The sequence below is a fragment of the Balaenoptera physalus genome (assembly GCF_965194825.1).
Source record: "Balaenoptera physalus genome assembly, chromosome: 7".
In the NCBI taxonomy this organism is placed as follows: Eukaryota; Metazoa; Chordata; class Mammalia; order Artiodactyla; family Balaenopteridae; genus Balaenoptera; species Balaenoptera physalus.
Window position 1 is genome coordinate 1259245 of NC_138886.1, and position 16474 is coordinate 1275718.

At 58.5% G+C, this 16474-nt stretch overlaps 2 protein-coding genes across 4 annotated transcripts in view; both read left to right on the forward strand.

Annotated features, from left to right (window-relative positions):
- Nucleotides 1–4497, forward strand: part of NOTCH1 (notch receptor 1) — a 47017-nt gene extending 42520 nt beyond the window's left edge. For all 3 annotated transcript variants that reach the window (XM_082469548.1, XM_082469550.1, XM_082469549.1), the window contains exons 33-34: nt 2–99; nt 1374–4497. In XM_082469548.1, the coding sequence (XP_082325674.1) occupies nt 2–99; nt 1374–2810 (1535 nt within the window). In that variant the 3' untranslated portion in view covers nt 2811–4497. The remainder of the gene's footprint in view (nt 1; nt 100–1373) is intronic.
- Nucleotides 4498–15698: 11201 nt separating this feature from the next.
- Nucleotides 15699–16474, forward strand: part of SEC16A (SEC16 homolog A, endoplasmic reticulum export factor) — a 33088-nt gene continuing 32312 nt past the window's right edge. The window contains exon 1 of the transcript XR_014265939.1: nt 15699–16367. The gene's annotated coding sequence lies outside the window, so the exon portion shown is untranslated. The remainder of the gene's footprint in view (nt 16368–16474) is intronic.

The following is a 16474-nucleotide window of genomic DNA, read 5'->3' on the forward strand; positions in this document are numbered from 1 at the left end:
GGCAAGTCCGCCCTGCACTGGGCCGCCGCGGTGAACAACGTGGAGGCCGCCGTCGTGCTCCTGAAGAACGGGGCCAACAAGGACATGCAGAACAACAAGGTGGGCCGGACTGGCAGGTCACGTCCCCTAACGCCGCTCTTTTCCGACTGGGGGACCCCCAAGCCAGTGACTTCAGCTCCTGGGCCTCAGCTCCCTAACCTGTAAAGTCCCCGGAGGACCCCCCGGCACACAGATGGGGACCCCTCAGCGAGTGCCTGTGTGTCGTTGGCTCTCCCTCCCTCCCTCCTGCCGTATTTACGGGTCCCCCCTCGAGCGCAGGGCGTGCATCCCAGCGTAGCGAGTGAGCGGCTGCAGCTGTCCGCTCTCTGTCACTGTGACCTGGACCCCACCCCTGTCCCTGGCTGTCCCTGGGTGGGGTGGAGTGACCCAGGAGGTGCACGTTGAGTCAAGAGGCTGGTGGGCGTGGGGGGCCCTGTGCTGGGAGGCCCCCAGGTGTAAACGCGAGTGGCCACCTCCTGCGCCTGGACCGCCCCCCGGTCTCCCTCAGCGTTGCCACAGTCTGTGCCCTGAGGCTAAGGAGGCGCTTTCCTTCCTCCCCAACCTGGTCTGACCCCACGTCTCCTGAACTTGTCGCTGGGCTCCTCTGTGTGTTCAGCCCCACCCCATACTTCACTGACCCCTGGTTGCGTTTCAGACTGTCCTGGGGGAGGGGCGCAGGGGGCAGTGTAGGGCCCAGCAGCTCCTGAGTCCGCGGTGGGGCAGAGACATGATCCCACCTCCCGCTGAGGAGACTCGGCCTCGGAGACGGAGGGGCTGGCCGAAGGGACTGCCGTGGTGTGGCAGCGGCCGTGGCCGAGGCCTTGTGTGTACCAGGCAGGCACCATCAGGCCTCACCCCACACACACACAGCAGCCTCGGGGGCGTATGCGGCATGTCCACTGTACAGATGAGAAAACCAAGACCCAGGGACAGAGCTAAGATGTCAGGGTCCCTGGGGGACCGTGTGGTGCCCACGGACGCACCTTAGGCATCCCCAAGCCCCTGAAATTGTGGCAGGGTTTGCGTCTGTGCAGGTTTGGAGGGAGGGAAGAGGGGCCACAGTCTGTTAGATTTTCTGTGGGGCCTATGACCCCCGGAAAGGTGAAGCTTTACTGATTTACAATTTAGGATCCCACAGACCGCCTCTGGGTGGGTCTCAGAAGATGTATTTAAGGCCTTTTTTGTTAAGACTTAACAGGCCAGGTAAAGGTAGCATGCTGGGGAGGGTCGAGATGAGCTGCCCCCGCCCCGGCCGTGGCCAGGAGGAGGGGGGCAGACCGCTGGTCCCTCTGGTGACAGGTGACCTCCTCACCTGCCCTCGTCCATTCCCACAGGAGGAGACGCCCTTGTTCCTGGCCGCCCGGGAGGGCAGCTACGAGACGGCCAAGGTGCTGCTGGACCATTTCGCCAACCGGGACATCACGGACCACATGGACCGCCTGCCCCGCGACATCGCGCAGGAGCGCATGCACCACGATATCGTGCGGCTGCTGGACGAGTACAGCCTGGTGCGCAGCCCCCCGCTGCACGGCGCGCCCACCCTGTCGCCCCCGCTCTGCTCTCCCGGCGGCTACCTGGGCAACCTCAAGCCCGCCGTGCAGGGCAAGAAGGCCCGCAAGCCCAGCACCAAGGGCCTGGCCTGCGGCGGCAAGGAGCCCAAGGACCTCAAGGCGCGGAGGAAGAAGTCCCAGGACGGCAAGGGCTGCTTGCTGGACAGCTCGAGCGTGCTGTCGCCCGTGGACTCCCTGGAGTCCCCCCACGGCTACCTGTCGGATGTGGCCTCCCCGCCCCTCCTGCCCTCCCCTTTCCAGCAGTCTCCCTCTATGCCCCTCAACCACCTGCCCGGGATGCCCGATGCCCACCTGGGCGTCAGCCACCTGAGCGTGGCGGCCAAGCCCGAGATGGCAGCGCTGAGTGGGGGCGGCCGGCTGGCCTTCGAGGCGGGGCCGCCACGCCTCTCCCACCTGCCCGTGGCTTCCGGCACCAGCACGGTCCTGGGTGCTGGCGGCAGCGGGAGCTGCGGTGGGGCCGTGAATTTCACCGTGGGTGGGGCCGCAGGCTTGAACGGCCAGTGCGAGTGGCTGTCCCGGCTGCAGAATGGCCTGGTGCAGTACAACCCGCTGCGAGGGAGCGTGGCGCCGGGCACCCTGAGCACGCAGGCCCCCGCCCTCCAGCACGGCATGGTGGGCCCGCTGCACGGCGGCCTGTCTGCCACCGCCCTGTCCCAGATGATGAGCTACCAGGCCCTGCCCAACACGCGGCTGGCCGCCCAGCCTCACCTGGTGCAGCCGCAGCAGCAACAGCAGAACTTGCAGATGCAGCCACCGAACATGCAGCCGCAGGCACCGCAGCCGCACCTCGGCGTGGGCTCGGCCACCAGCGGCCACATGGGCCGGAGCTTCCTGGCGGGGGAGCTGAGCCAGGCGGACGTGCAGCCCCTGGGTCCCGGCAGCCTGGCGGCGCACACCGTCCTGCCGCAGGACAGCCAGGTCCTGACCACGTCGCTGCCGGCCGCGCTGGCCCCGCCCATGACCACCGCCCAGTTCCTGACGCCCCCCTCCCAGCACAGCTACTCCTCCCCCGTGGACAACACCCCCAGCCACCAGCTGCAGGTGCCCGAGCACCCCTTCCTCACCCCGTCCCCGGAGTCCCCCGACCAGTGGTCCAGCTCATCGCCACACTCCAACATCTCCGACTGGTCCGAGGGCATCTCCAGCCCGCCCACCAGCATGCCGTCCCAGATCGCCCACGTTCCTGAGGCCTTTAAGTAAACAGCCGGCTGCCCCCAAGGACCCCGCGCTTCCTTTCCCAAGCCCTGCTGGACATTCGCGTGCGCTCCGTGGATGTCGGGGCCGACCAAAGGAGCTTTTTTCAAAAAATACGTCTTTATACAAAATAAGAGGACAAGGATTTTTAATTTTTTTTTTTTTTTTTAGTATTTATTTATGTACTTTTATTTTACCTGGAAACACTGTCTTTTTATTTATATGTACTGTTTTGTATATCACCAGGTAGCAACTTTTATCTGCTCCAAGAAAATAAACTAGTTCTCAATCATGATTTCCCTGCTTAGGATAAAGATTCCTAGGTGTTTGTAAAATATAAACAAAGATTCATGATTTCCAAATGCCATTTATTTATTGATTTCCTTTTTTTTTTTTTTTTTAATCCAAAAAGAAATGTCAGAGAAGGGAGGTTTTTGAGTCAGCATTGTTCAAAAAGCTCCCGGGGTGCCCGGGCCTGCTGCCGTTTCCCCAGACAGCCCCCTCACCCCTCCTCCAAAGCCGGAGCGCTCCCCCGACCCCCGCTCCCAGGAGCACCTGCGTTTTGCGAGAAGATGCAGCTAGAGATAGAAAAGCAGACCCTTTACTCCTTTGGCACATGGGTTAATTTGCATCTAAAATAGGAAAGTAACGTGAAATGATATGGTTTATGCGTTTTGGTGTTCTTTTAAATGACTTTTTTAAAACATGCTTTTAAAAATGTGTTCTTGGGGTATACCAAGGGTACATTTCATGGTACCAATCATGAATCTTTGTTTCGGGTTCAGTATTACGTAGTTGTTCATTGGTCTTGTGAGTTCTTGTTCTTTCTGGAGGCTCCCAGGTCCCCCCCCCCCAGCCCCCGCTGATATTTAAGCATCGTGCGGAGTGAGAAGTCAGAGGCGTGGTACCCACCTTGGACCCCACGTCGGGGAGGCCTACCCCTTTCTGGGGAAAGACACTGCCTGGGCCACCCCGTTGGAGGCGTCTCGACTTGAACCGCGTCTCCCAGGTTCAGCGGAAGACGGACTGGTGCTCCTGGGGCCCGAGCGCTGATGGGCCCTGTCGTTACAGGAGACTTGGAGAAACATGGTGTGCAGCCTCACTGCCCAGAGACCCTCGTGCCAGGGCCCGGCGCGGCTCAGTGGGGCGCTTGGGGCGCCGGGAGCCTGCTCTCGGGCCACCCCTCCCAGTTCAGGGGGGGCGTGCGCCCGGGGGAGGGAGCAGATTCTTACATTATCAAGTATAAGCCTGTGGCAGAGTAAATGTCTGTAAATACATTTCTAAAGGGGGATTTTGTTTAAGAAATCTGATTGAACAAATCTGTCAGGGGTCATGTTGGTAAGGGATGTCAGAACGCAGGCCCCACGACCTGACCTGCAGCTGCCGGACCGTAGCTCCTGCGAGCAAAGCCAGGGAGGGTCCTGCCACCCACTGTGCTCCGGCGGCTGCTCGGGCCTCGCCAGGCACAGTGTTGGGCCACCCCTAGCGGGCATGACCAGACACTTCCTAAGATGTTGCTTCTTACTGTGTTTTATAAAATAGAGTGTAGTTTACATGAAAAGGAAACTTTTTAAAAAAGTTATCTACATGCAAAACTGCAGGTGATGAAAATGATGTATTTTTTTTTCATCTTTTTTGTTAGCTGATTTGCAATAAAAATGATTCTGATCGTCGTCCAGATTTTGCTAACCTCGGTTGTGGTGCTGGCTTGCTTTCTGAGAGGGAGGAAGAGCAGGGCAATCTGCTCCGAAGTACCTCCTGATGGGAGAGCGGTGGTGAGACCGCCCAGCCCTGGCCCGTGGGCGCCGGCGTCACTCTGTCCTCTCGGAAGGTGTCCAGTGGCCCTGTCTACCACGGGGAGGCAGACACCCCACAGGCAGACACCCGGGCACGTACAGCCCGACACCAGGCTCCGGGCTCTCCCATCTGTCTGGGCCACGGAGGGTGAGGCACCACTGACTAGCGTGGGGACCACGGCCCGGGGGCCGCTGCAGGAAAGAGGGGCACAGCGAGGGGCCGGGAGGCCACGGGGAGGAGTCCAGACCCTAGTGTGAGGTCAGAGGGAGCCACGGGAACAGACGAGCAGGGGCACCATGGGGGTGACCCCAAGGGGTGCAGGCTGGGCAGAACCATTGGCTCAGGAATCCTGAGTTGGGCCATCAGATGCCCATGTGGGCCTCTCCTTGTCCCTCCTCCCCACCTGGCCTGGGCCCTCCTCTCACCTGGCCCCGCCTCTTCTCTACCTGAGCCCACCCCTTCTCTACCCGGCCCCGCCCGCAGGCCAGTGGCTTCAAACCAGATTTTGTTTTTTTAATTAAAAAAAATTTTTTTAAAACTTTATTTATTTTTTGGCTGTGTTGGGTCTTTGTTGCTGCACACGGGCTTTCTCTAGTTGCGGCGAGCGGGGGCTACTCTTTGTTGTGGTGTGCAGGCTTTTCATCATGGTGGCTTCTCTTGCTGTGGAGCACGGGCTCTAGGCGCGCGGGCTTCAGTAGTTGTGGCTCGCAGGCTCTAGAGCACAGGCTCAGTAGTTGTGGCTCACGGGCTGAGTTGCTCCGCAGCATGTGGGATCTTCCTGGACCAGGGATCGAACCCGTGTCCCCTGTATTGGCAGGAGGATTCCTAATCACTCTGCCACCAGGGAAGTCCCCAAACCAGATTAACAGAGAGTCCGGTGACCCCCTTCCACTGCAAAGTGCCGCCTGCCCCTGGGCCTGGCCTATCCAGGCACAAAGGTGAACCCAAGATTTCCTCACTGAGTTCGGATGCTTCGTTCCTGGGACAGGAGGTTCTGGGAAGTGGAATATGGCAAATGGCTGAGTTTTCATCTTCGGGGGGACGGTACTCAGCCTGAATTCTGCCCAAAGAACACCCACACGGCAAAATTACACTCCTAGGTGTACACTTGAGAGAAGTGAAAACAGACTCACACAAGTGCATCTACACACGTGCTCACAGCAGCCAAGAGGTGGGAACAACCCAAATGCCCATCAGCTGCCAAATGGATCAACCAAATGTAGTAGGCCCACACTGTGACGCTTAATTTTATGTGTCAACTTGGCTGGAGGGCCATTTGGCCAAACGTGAGGGTGTTTCTGGATGAGATTAGCATTGGAATCTGTGGGCTGAGTAAAGCAGACACCACCCCCCCCCAATGCGGGTGGGTTTCACCCAATCAGGTGAAGACTTGAATAGAATGAAAAGGTTGAATAAGAGGGACGTCCTCCTGCCGACCACTTGAGCTGGGACATCAGTCTTTTCCTGCCTTCGGATTTGCACCGAAGCATCAGCACCCCTGGTCTCGAGCTGCTGACCACAGATCTGGGGACTTTGGAGCCCCCATAATCGCATGAGTCAATTCTTTGTAGTCAATTTCTTTATGTCTTGATGCATCCTGTTGGCTCTGTTTCTCTGGAGAACCCAGACTAAATACACATATGATGGAATATTATTCAGCCATGAAAAAGAGTTAAGCTACCGACACCTGCTACAGCACAGCTGAAACTCAGAAACATCACGCTGAGCGAAAGAAGCCAGACGCTAGAGGCCGCACACCGTATGGCTGCATTTGTAGGAAACGCGCAGACTAGGTAAACCCATAGAGGCAGCACGCAGATGAGTGGTTCCCAGGGCTGAGGGCAGTGGGGGATGGGAAGCGACTGCCCAGTGGGGCTGGGGTGTTACGCTGGGTGATGAAACGCTTTGGAACTTGACAGAGGTGGTGGTTGCACATTTTAAATGTATTAAACGCCATTGAATTTGCTGTAAAATGATTAATTTTATGTTCTATGAATTTTACCTCAATCAACTATTTTTTTAAAAGAAAGAACTCCTAGCAGTGTTTGAACTCCCAAGAAGTTCACTGGGGTTGTGGGATCCCCACAGACGCAGCAGGACAGGCCTCAGGGGACCCACGGGTGATGAGGGACACCTCTCTGCTACCCAAATCTTTGGGGCCCTCAGCAGCAAGGAGAAGGATGCCATCTCACGTTTAAACGGGGCATGCCTGGACCCTGGCCCTGCCCATCGCTTTGCTGGCAAGGTCCTGGGTGGAGGGGCAGCTGCGGCCACAGAGCAAGGGCTCTGCCCTCCCCTGCCCGAACCTCCCCTGACCCTCAGGGACTCAACCCCCAGCCGCCCCCAGGCTCGGAAGCACTGGCGGAGGTTCTGCAGGCCCCAGGGTGCCCACCGGACGCCGAGAGGGAGTGTGCGACCCACCCGTTTGTCCCACTGGGACCTGAACCTGCTCCCGCTGCCCCGGCTCCCCTGCCTACTGGCCTCCCTCCAACTCGCCGTTCTCATCCTGGACGTACAGCCCGACTCGGCCTGCTCCTCCGGACTCGCCTTCGGAAGGATCCCCGCCTGGCCACCCTGCACCTCCCAGGGAGGACACAGCCCCTCCCTCAGGGCTAAGCTCACCCAAGACACCCCTGGCTTGTGGGTCTGTCCTGGGCTGAATTGTGTCCTCCCAAAAGTCACATGTTGAAGGCCTAGCTCCCCGGACCTCAGAATGTAGCTGTGTTTGGAGATGGGTCTTTAAAGAGGTAATTAAGGCAAAGTGAGGTCGTTAGGGTGGCCCCAAGCCAATGTGACTGGTGTCGTTGTACGAAGAGGCGGTCGAGACACAGACATGCACAGAGGGAGAAGTGAAGACCCAGGGGGAGGGCGACCGCCTCCCAGCCCAGGAAAGAGGCCTCAGGAAGTCAACCTCGCCAACACCTTGATCTCGGCCTTCAGCCCCCAGAACTGTGAGAAACGAATTTCTGTTAAGCCACTGGCCTGTGGTACCTTTTTTTTTTTTTTGGACCACGTTGTGCGCTTGTGGGATCTTAGTTCCCCGACCAGGGATCGAACCTTGGTCCCGGCAGTGAAAGGGCTGAGTCCTAAGCCCTGGACCGCCAGGGAATTCCCTGCGGTACTTGTTCTGGCAGCCCTAGCTGACTAACAGAGCATATCTCTCAAGTGCCGCATGCATGTCCACATCCCCAGCAGTTCCAGCCAGCTGGCCCTGGTGCTGCCCTGGTTCCCTCCTCCTCCTCAGCATGTCACTCCAGGGATCTGGAGACGTGCACTTTTCAACATGCAAAACACATGAGGTTGACACAGAGCTGCCAATCCCTCCACCCTCCTGATGCTTCCTTCCCTCCTGACTGCTCGTGGTCAGGGGCCGGTGGGGGGGCAGGACCTTCCTCAAAGCATTCAGGGTGGCTTAGGGCAGCACCGTCCAACAGGAAGGCAATGCAAGCCACACGTGCAATTTCAAAGACTTTAGCAGCCACATTAAACATAAAAAGAAACAGGTGAAGTTTATTTTAATAATACAATTTAGTTAATACAGTAGATCCAAAATATTATCACCTCAGCCTGTAATCGACATAAACAGTTAATGGGACATTTTACATGCCTTTTTGGGGAGGGTAGGAGGGAGACTGTGTCTTTGAAAGCCCCTGTGCATCCCAGGCTTACAGCACACCTCAGTTTGGACTGGTCACAGCCCCAGGTGCTTGATCAGCACACGTGCGCACAGACACCACGTCGGACGGCACGGATTTAGACCGTCACAGTGGCCTCTCGGCACCTCTCAGCCCCGCAGGAAAGCCCGAGGCCCATCACTGGCGTGGGGTCTCCTCCACCTTGTCCCCGAGTGAGCCCCAAAGGAGGCTCTGCACCCCTCTGGCCAGAGCAGAGACGGGACCCGTGGGCGAGGAGGGACAGCATTAGGGCCCACAGATAAACAGACTGGCAGGGCTACTCCACACCAAGAAGCGAGCAGAGCGCCTCCGGCCTCCGCGCTGCTTGGGGGCCATGGGCTGCACTGGCTCTCTTCGCTGAGAAAAGCTCGCTTCCAGGGAATGTCTGCAGTGAGACCACGCTTAGCCGCGGAGCTGAGGTCCACTCTGCGGCGGCCTCGTATCCCGTCACGGGCCAATGACAAATCCTTTGTGGGTCAGCCCGATCCAGAAACCACACCCAGGAGCCCTGCTGGAGTGGGGCAGAGCTGTCAGCGGACAGACAATGGAGAGCTTCCTACAGTCACTTCTTGCGATGGGGCCCCGGGCATGACAGCAAAGGATTATTCTGTTAAAGTATTTCATTCAGAAACCTAAACAATGTGGTCCAGATTGACCCCAGGGCAAATGGAGACCCAGAAGCACTGTGTCCCGAAGGGTGTTTGAAGGGTTTTGGGTCAGAGGATCCTTTCCTGCAGGACCTCTTAGGCTTTGAAATGATGGTGTGGAGCGTGCATCGCCAGGAGGGAGCGCACGCGCACTGGTTCCCAAACGGGCTCACCTATCACAGATGAAGGTGCGGCATTGGCTGGACACGGGTCAGGAGATGCCGCTCCTAGTGACCCCATCTTCAGGACGATTCAAGAAGCCACACTGGTTGCCGCCGGGCTTCCCGATCCGTGTCCCTTGTGTCTCCACCTTCCCGGTCGCAGCTGTTGCACCGCAGGCAGGTGACCTGTTGTCTCCGAGACTGTGTCTCAGGGGTAACGTGGGAACTGCTGTGAGCCAGCCTCCTGGGCTTGCGGTGGGGCCAGGACCTGTCAGGTCGCCGACGTAAACCTCCTGGCACTAGGTAAGGACTCAGAAATGGCACCGAGTTCTACAGCTGCGTTCCCTGCGCTGCCCCGGGGAAGCGTGTGTTCGCTCAAGCCAGGCAGCAGGCCCCTTTCAGGACACGTGACCATCCCCGTTCAGGACGGAAAAACCCAGGCTCGACGAGGTGGCAGTCTGAGCTCCAGAAACGTTATTTCTGTGTAACACAACACATGCTGCGTGCGAAGGGCCTCAGAGTTACATTTTTTACTTTTTCACACACCCTCGAATGTGTGGCCCTTCCTGAATCACACAGTGTGTGATGCGTTATCAATACTTATTATGAAGCTGTAGTTGTGTATAGATTCACGATATTCACTGCAAATCTCTGTACAGGCACACCTCAGAGATATTGCGGGTTCAGTTCCAGACTCCTGCAATAAAATGAATATCACACTAAAGGAAGTCACATGAATATTTTGGTTTCCCGGTGCATGTAAAAGTTATGTTTACACTAGACTGTAGTCTATTAGGTGTGCAATAGCATTATGTCTAAAAAACCATGTACATACCTTAATTAAAAAATACTTTATTGCTAAAAAACGCTAAGCATCCTCTGAGCTTTCAGTGAGTCATAGTAATAACATCAAAGATTACTGACCACAGACACTGTAACAAATATAATAATAAAGAAAAAGTTTGAAATATTGCGAGAATTACCAAAATGTGACACAGAGAAAGGAAGCGAGCAAACGCTATTGGAAAAATGGTGCCCATAGACGTGCTTGACGCAGGGTTGCCACAAACCTTCGATCTGTAAAAATATGCAGTATCTGTGGAGCACAATAAAGTGAGGTGTGCCTGTACCAGAACTTTTGCCACCCTGTTTTGGCATCTCTTCAATTTAAAAGACAAGTCTTGGGACTTCCCTGGTGGTCCAGTGCTTAGGACTCCGCGCTTTCACCGCCAAGGGTGTGGGTTCAGTCCTTGGTCGGTGAACTAAGATCCCGCACCTGGTTGGGGAACTAAGATCCCGCAAGCTGCACCAAAAACAAGACAAACAAACAAAACCAAAACGAGCCTTAGAAAAGTGTGTGACGTTGGGACTTCCCTGCTGGCGCAGTGGTTGAGAATCCGCCTGCCAATGCAGGGGACACGGGTTCAAGCCCTGGTCCGGGAAGATCCCACATGCCACGGAGCAACGAAGCCCGTGCACCACAACTACTGAGCCTGCGCTCTAGAGCCCGCGAGCCACAACTACTGAGCCCACGTACCACAACTACTGAAGCCCACGCACCTAGAGCCCGTGCTCCGCTACAAGAGAAGCCACCGCAGTGAGAAGCCCACGCACCGCAAAAGAGTAGCCCCCGCTCGCCGCAACTAGAGAAAGCCCGCGTGCAGCAACGAAGACCCAACGCAGCCAAAAATAAATAAATAAGTAAATAAATAAAATTCACAAAAAAGAAAAAGAAAAATGTGTGACTGTAAGTAGGTTACTTATTCCTCACCAGCCATTTCCTTACCTGTAAAATGAAAGAAAGAGGACACTGCCCTGAAGGGACATTCCCCCACCCCCGCACCCTGGCCACCCCTGGCTCAGGGCCTCCCCAGCGACCCGCGACCTAGTGGGTGAGGGATGACGCCGAGGCTGTGAGGGTTAAATCACTGAGCACAGCGCTCGAGAAATCCACATCTTCCGTTGTTCCATTAAGCTCGACTCTGGGAGGATTTACGGAGAAACTATTGTGCTCCGCAGACCCCACCACCCTCTGGGGTCCAGAGGTGAACAATCCCCCAGAGAGGGCTGCAGTCTGGGGGTGCTGCAGGGAGCCAAACGTTTTCCTCTGGCTGCACTGATGCCCAGAGACGCAGAGGTCCTGGGAGGAGCCGCCAGCAGGGCAGAGGCTTGCTGGGACCAGCCTGTCTACACGGAGGCGGCTCTCTGCCTCCCCCTGCTGGCAGCGTCCCACCAGTCTCCCCTTTGGCAAGCGGGTAGTCCGCGTGGGGACTTCCAGCGGGCCAGGTGAGGCCAGGTGAGGCCAGGTGAGGCTCCGCTGTTTATAGTTTACGTCTGCACCTCACCTAACGCTCGGGTCCATCGCCTGTGACAGTGCTGTTGTCCCTTTTTACAGATGAGGAAGCTGAGGCTCAAAGAGGCAGATGACTTCCCTGAGTTCACCCACTTGAGCCAGAGCCGTGCGACTCCCCAGTCAGTGTCCGCACAGCCACCTCAGGGGTCACCTCTCCTGGGAGGACTCGGAGGGCCTGGAGACCCTACCTTGCTCAGCCCCTCACCGTTCAGACAGGGAAACCCACGCTCAGGGAGGGACGTGCCAAAGTCACCTTGCCAGGAGTTAATGCTGCAGCCAGCCTGTCACTTGGCAATCTGCAGGTGTAGGAGTTCTTCCAGGCTCCACCCTAGGCCCTTTCCAATTCCCGATGCACGGTCCCACCAGGCCTCCAAGTCCACACCTGTAACTTAAGTCACCACCGATGCTCAGGACTCCCACCTTGTTTGTTCCCTGGGCTGATGTGTGTGGAGCGTGTGCCGTGCCAGGGGCTGCGGATGCAGCTGGCAGCCAGAGAGCCGCGTCCTGCCCTCGGGGGTCATCCGGGGTTTGGCTCTCCCCATCAATCTGGCTCCAGCAGCCTTGCCACTCCCCTGGGGGACCCAGGGCCACCTCCTGGGCTCCTGACTCTGGCTAGTGCCCTGCCGGACAGCCCGGGGGAGGCTAAACCGATGACATCACTCCTGGCTGCTGAAAAGCCCCTGAGAGCTTCCCTTGCTCCCAGAAGTCAAGTGGAAGTCCCCTCTCAGGGCCCACAGAGCCCCACGCGACGGATGCACGCCCACCGCCTCCCAGGCCGCTGCCTGCTTTCTGGAGTCTACCCCTTGTCACTCCAGAAGCTGGTCTTCGCTTCAGCCACAAATGCTCCTCCGTTCCCATCCCTGCCTCTCTCCCCGCCCCCCAGCAGGTGGGATCCCGGCCTTGCCAGGTGTCCCCGCCCGCACTGGGCACATTCGCAGCTGCCCAGTGTCCAGCTCCCCCGGGGGTAGAAGCCGCACCTGTCTGTTCCACGGCCACAGCCTCGCCTCCTCCCGGTGCCTGGTGCGTGATGGGGGCCCAGCAAACGGCTGTGTGCTGCTCTAGGAAGGACGGCTCCCAGGTTTTCCGGGGCCTCGCTGCAGCTAAGGAGGACACAGTGCACCTTTTCCTGTGGCTCGAATGGAATCGGCATCTTCCTGTGTTTTCTACTTCACCCCTATTGCTTACCGCCTTATATGCTCAGTACCTGGCTCAGTGATTTAAAAAAGAAAGTTCTCTGAGACCTCCTAGGTGCCAGGCATGTTTCCAGACGCTGGAGATGACAGTGCCATGCTCAGGCTACAGTGACACTGATGGTGATGACATCTACCAAGCCTGGCTGGCTCAGGGCTTGGCCTGGATATGGACGTCCTCCGGCAAGGCCCTCCGGGGGTCCAGGATGGCTCTAACGGTGTTGGCCTTATGCCCCTGGTCTGCACCCTCACTGAGGTGCCTCCCTCTCCTCACCTTCAGCCTGGCCACACACCAGCAACCCACCTGGATGCACCCCGACAGGTGCCCCCACACACAGGGGCCCGATGCCCAGGTGCCACAGAAGAAACTCTAAGGCACAGCTATCTGTGCCTCGGGACCTGCTTTCTCCTGAAGGAACTGACCCCCACTCCTTCCTCTCCAGCCATTCCATCCTCCGGAAGCCCTCCCTGCCGGCTCTTCCCACCTCTGAGGCCCTGACATGCTTTTTGCCTGGACCACTCAGCCAGCCCCGTCTCACGGAGGCTGCCCCTTCTCTCCAGGACGAGCTGGGCGGGCCCATTCCCATGCCCCCAGCCTCAGCACCCAGGACTGAGGGTGTGCGTCAGGGGCTGAGCAGAGCACATGGCCTGGAACAGGCCTGCCCTACAAACACCCACAGACCACACTTCATGCCCTGCGGGGGAGTGAGGGGCACAGGCTCACGGCCACGGGCCACCGGGCCTTCGCCTACACTGAGACTGCTGCCCGCCCCAAGGGCCCCTGGGAGGACTGCCTGGCAGGTCGGTCATAGGGATGCTGAGTGGGGACGCCCGACCTCTCCCCAGCAAGGCGCTCACATCAGACCAGCGTCGTCCAATGGGAACGTAATGCCAGCCACGTACGGAATTTTACACTTCCTGGCAGCTACTTTAAAAAAAGGAAACAGATGAAATAAATTTTTACAGTATATTTTATTTAACCCAATAGATCCAGAATATCATTTCAACAGGTAAGGCCCTCACTGAGCTACTTCACAGCCTCGGCACCGAGGCGTGGACTCTGTGTTCAGCGCGTCTTGCTTTGGACCAGCACCCTGGACGGTGCAGGCTAGTGGCAGAGGCCGACTGTCACAATACTGAACACAGTGCGACAAAGTGCCGTAATGATGACGGGACAGCCCGCTTCTCTGGCACCGCCTCTGCCCATTGTCCCTCTGCCCACAGCCGTTCTGTGTCCCGTGTGTTCTGGGTAACGTGACTGCAGCTCATGTGACTACGGAGCTTGGCATGAGGAGCTACAACATTTCCCCCAGGAAAGAGCGACCGATGCTAGCCCACCCAGTGGGGGCTTCAGGGAGGTGGTGACATTTGTATCCAGCCTCCAAGTATGAGCCAGGGGAGAGGCTGGGAGAAAGGAGAGAGGAGTGGACATTGCAGGCAAAAGGAAGGGCGCCTAATCAAGACCAGCGATGGCTGTCGTGGTGGTGCACCTCCTCGGCACAGCCCCCGCGTCCCAGTTTGCCCTGACAGCCCCAGTTCACACCTGTTGATCCGGCACATGTGTCAACAGCGCCCTCTTTCAGTCCCCAAACTGTCCAGGTGCTCACCCTGCTTAAACCCCAGGTTGACGAGGTTAAGGAAGGTGACAAAGGGCACACAGCATCTAGGTAGCAGGCTGGGTCTTAAAGCAGATGGTCTTTGACTCAGAGCCCTGTCTCCGTGGCCCAGAGGCTTGATGGCTCAGCTGTGGGCCCAGGAACCCTCTCCTGCACACCAGCCTACAGACAGAACCTGAGAGGGTCTCCACACACAGCTTAGCGGGAGGGAGGAGGGCAGGGGAAAAAAAGCCCCAAGGCCCTTGCAGGTCACCTTTGCTAATCACGGCTGTCCTTAAAGTCACCCTGTAGGACTCAACACTGTGCTGCCTCTTTAACATCCAACCCAGGGCCCGGAGGTCTCCAATTTGCCCTGGGCAGGCTGCTTTCTGCTGCTTCTGGTGTCTTCAGGTTAGAGCCCACTGGGGCTGACCACAGGGCTCCTCAGGTCACCAGAGAGGAAAGTCTGGGCTCGAGCTCTTGGGCTCTTTGAAGCTAACTTGACAGCCCTGAGCCTGGGAGTGTCAGTGCTTTCCCTCCCGGGCTGGGGGGTGGGGGTGGGTACCAGCGACACATCTCTCTGCAGGATGATTTGTTGGGACAAAGTGACTGCAGAACACAGTGACCACCAGGAAGAAGGGGACCGAGGGGTGGGGCCCAGGGTGCGTTCTACTGCATGTTCCCTGACTCTGTGTTGACACAGGCTGGGAACTCGATTTCTGCAAGGCAAATGTTAGCTTAGCAGAGTGGCCACGTCAGATGGGCTGAAACTCTCCCTGCACCCGCCCGGGGCTCTGACAGCGTGGCTGCTCCCTTGCCAGCATCACGGCAAACAAACAGAAGAACCACACTCCTTCCTTCTTCCCAGGCTCCTGGGTCCCATCAGTGACCACCCTCCTACCCCCGCCAGGCCAAAGCATAGCAGCAGCCGCTGCTGCGAGCTCAGCGGCTGGGCGATGTGTAATTGCGCAGGCACACTCGCCACCCTTCCCGCCCTCCGGAAGGCGCTGGGGCAAGCGGGGCAGGCTGCTGCTCTTCCCTATCCTTGCCAGGCAGGGGGCAGGTGAGTGGGCCGGGCCAGGCTGGCTGCTTCTTCACCTGCCTTTTCTCATTGGGAGAATGAGGGTACAAAGGGCAGCACCCCTCTTCCCTAAGATCCTCTGTGGGTGGTGGGCTCAGATGCTGCCTCCCGGTGGGCGCCAGGACGGGGGGGCAACCTCAGGGAGGAACAGGAAGCTGAGGCCCAGCAGCCTAGACTGTCACTCGGTACCTCGGGGGTCGCCCTCATTCAACACAAATATCCACTCAACAACGGTCAGGGAAAACCACATAGAGATACCGGCTTCCGTCCACGGGGCATCACTGGGCACAGAGGGAACCGCTGCTCACTGGAAGAAGAGTCAGGGGCCTCGAGGGGGCTTAGGGCAGACAAAAGAGGGGCCGGGGGCTGCGGGGCCGGGGACTGCGCGGCCAGCGCCGATGGCGAAGCGTGGGGGGGGAGGGAAAGGACCGGACGAAGTGTATGCCCGGGGAAGGCGACGGCCGAGCCGGGGAGGAGGCCGGGCCTGGGCGATGCGAGGCGGGACGGTGCGGCTGGGCGCTGCAGGCGGACAGGACGACCCCCGAAGCGGGAGCCTGGGCGGCAAGTGGGGCTTCGACGGGGGCCTGTGGACTGGGGGCCGGAGGCGTCTGTTCCTTCCAGGGTTCTGTGCGGAGCACACGGGAACTGCTTTCCGAGAGCTAGACGTGGAGGGAGACGAACTTCCCAGGCAGACCTGGAACCCGGAGCCCTGAGCGGCCGTAACTAGGGAACTCGCGGGCCACCGCGAGGCGCGCACGCGCAGTCCGCAGGGGCGACCGGCGCATGCGCGGTCGTCTTCCGCCCGTTTCCCAGGCTTCGAGAGTCCAACGGCAGAATGGGAGGAACGCGCCTGCGCCAGGATGCTGCTCGGGTTCTCGGCTCAGCCGGGTAGCCGTTCTCGGTCGGTGCACCTGCTGGCATCAGTCGTTCAAGACTGATTCTTCTCTTGGGTCTTCTTGAAGAATCCCGACTCTTCTCACATCCTAAGCCAGAAGAGACTGGGAGAAAGAGCCGGCATAACCCGAACGACGTCCCAGGGCGGTCCTTGCGCGCCCGACCGGGCAGGTGGGCGGGCAGGTGGGCGAGGGGCGGGGCCCATGGATGGGCGGTGAAAGACGGGATGCGGCGGGGGCGGGGCCAGGGGCGGGGCGGAGTGTCACGAGGGCCCCGGC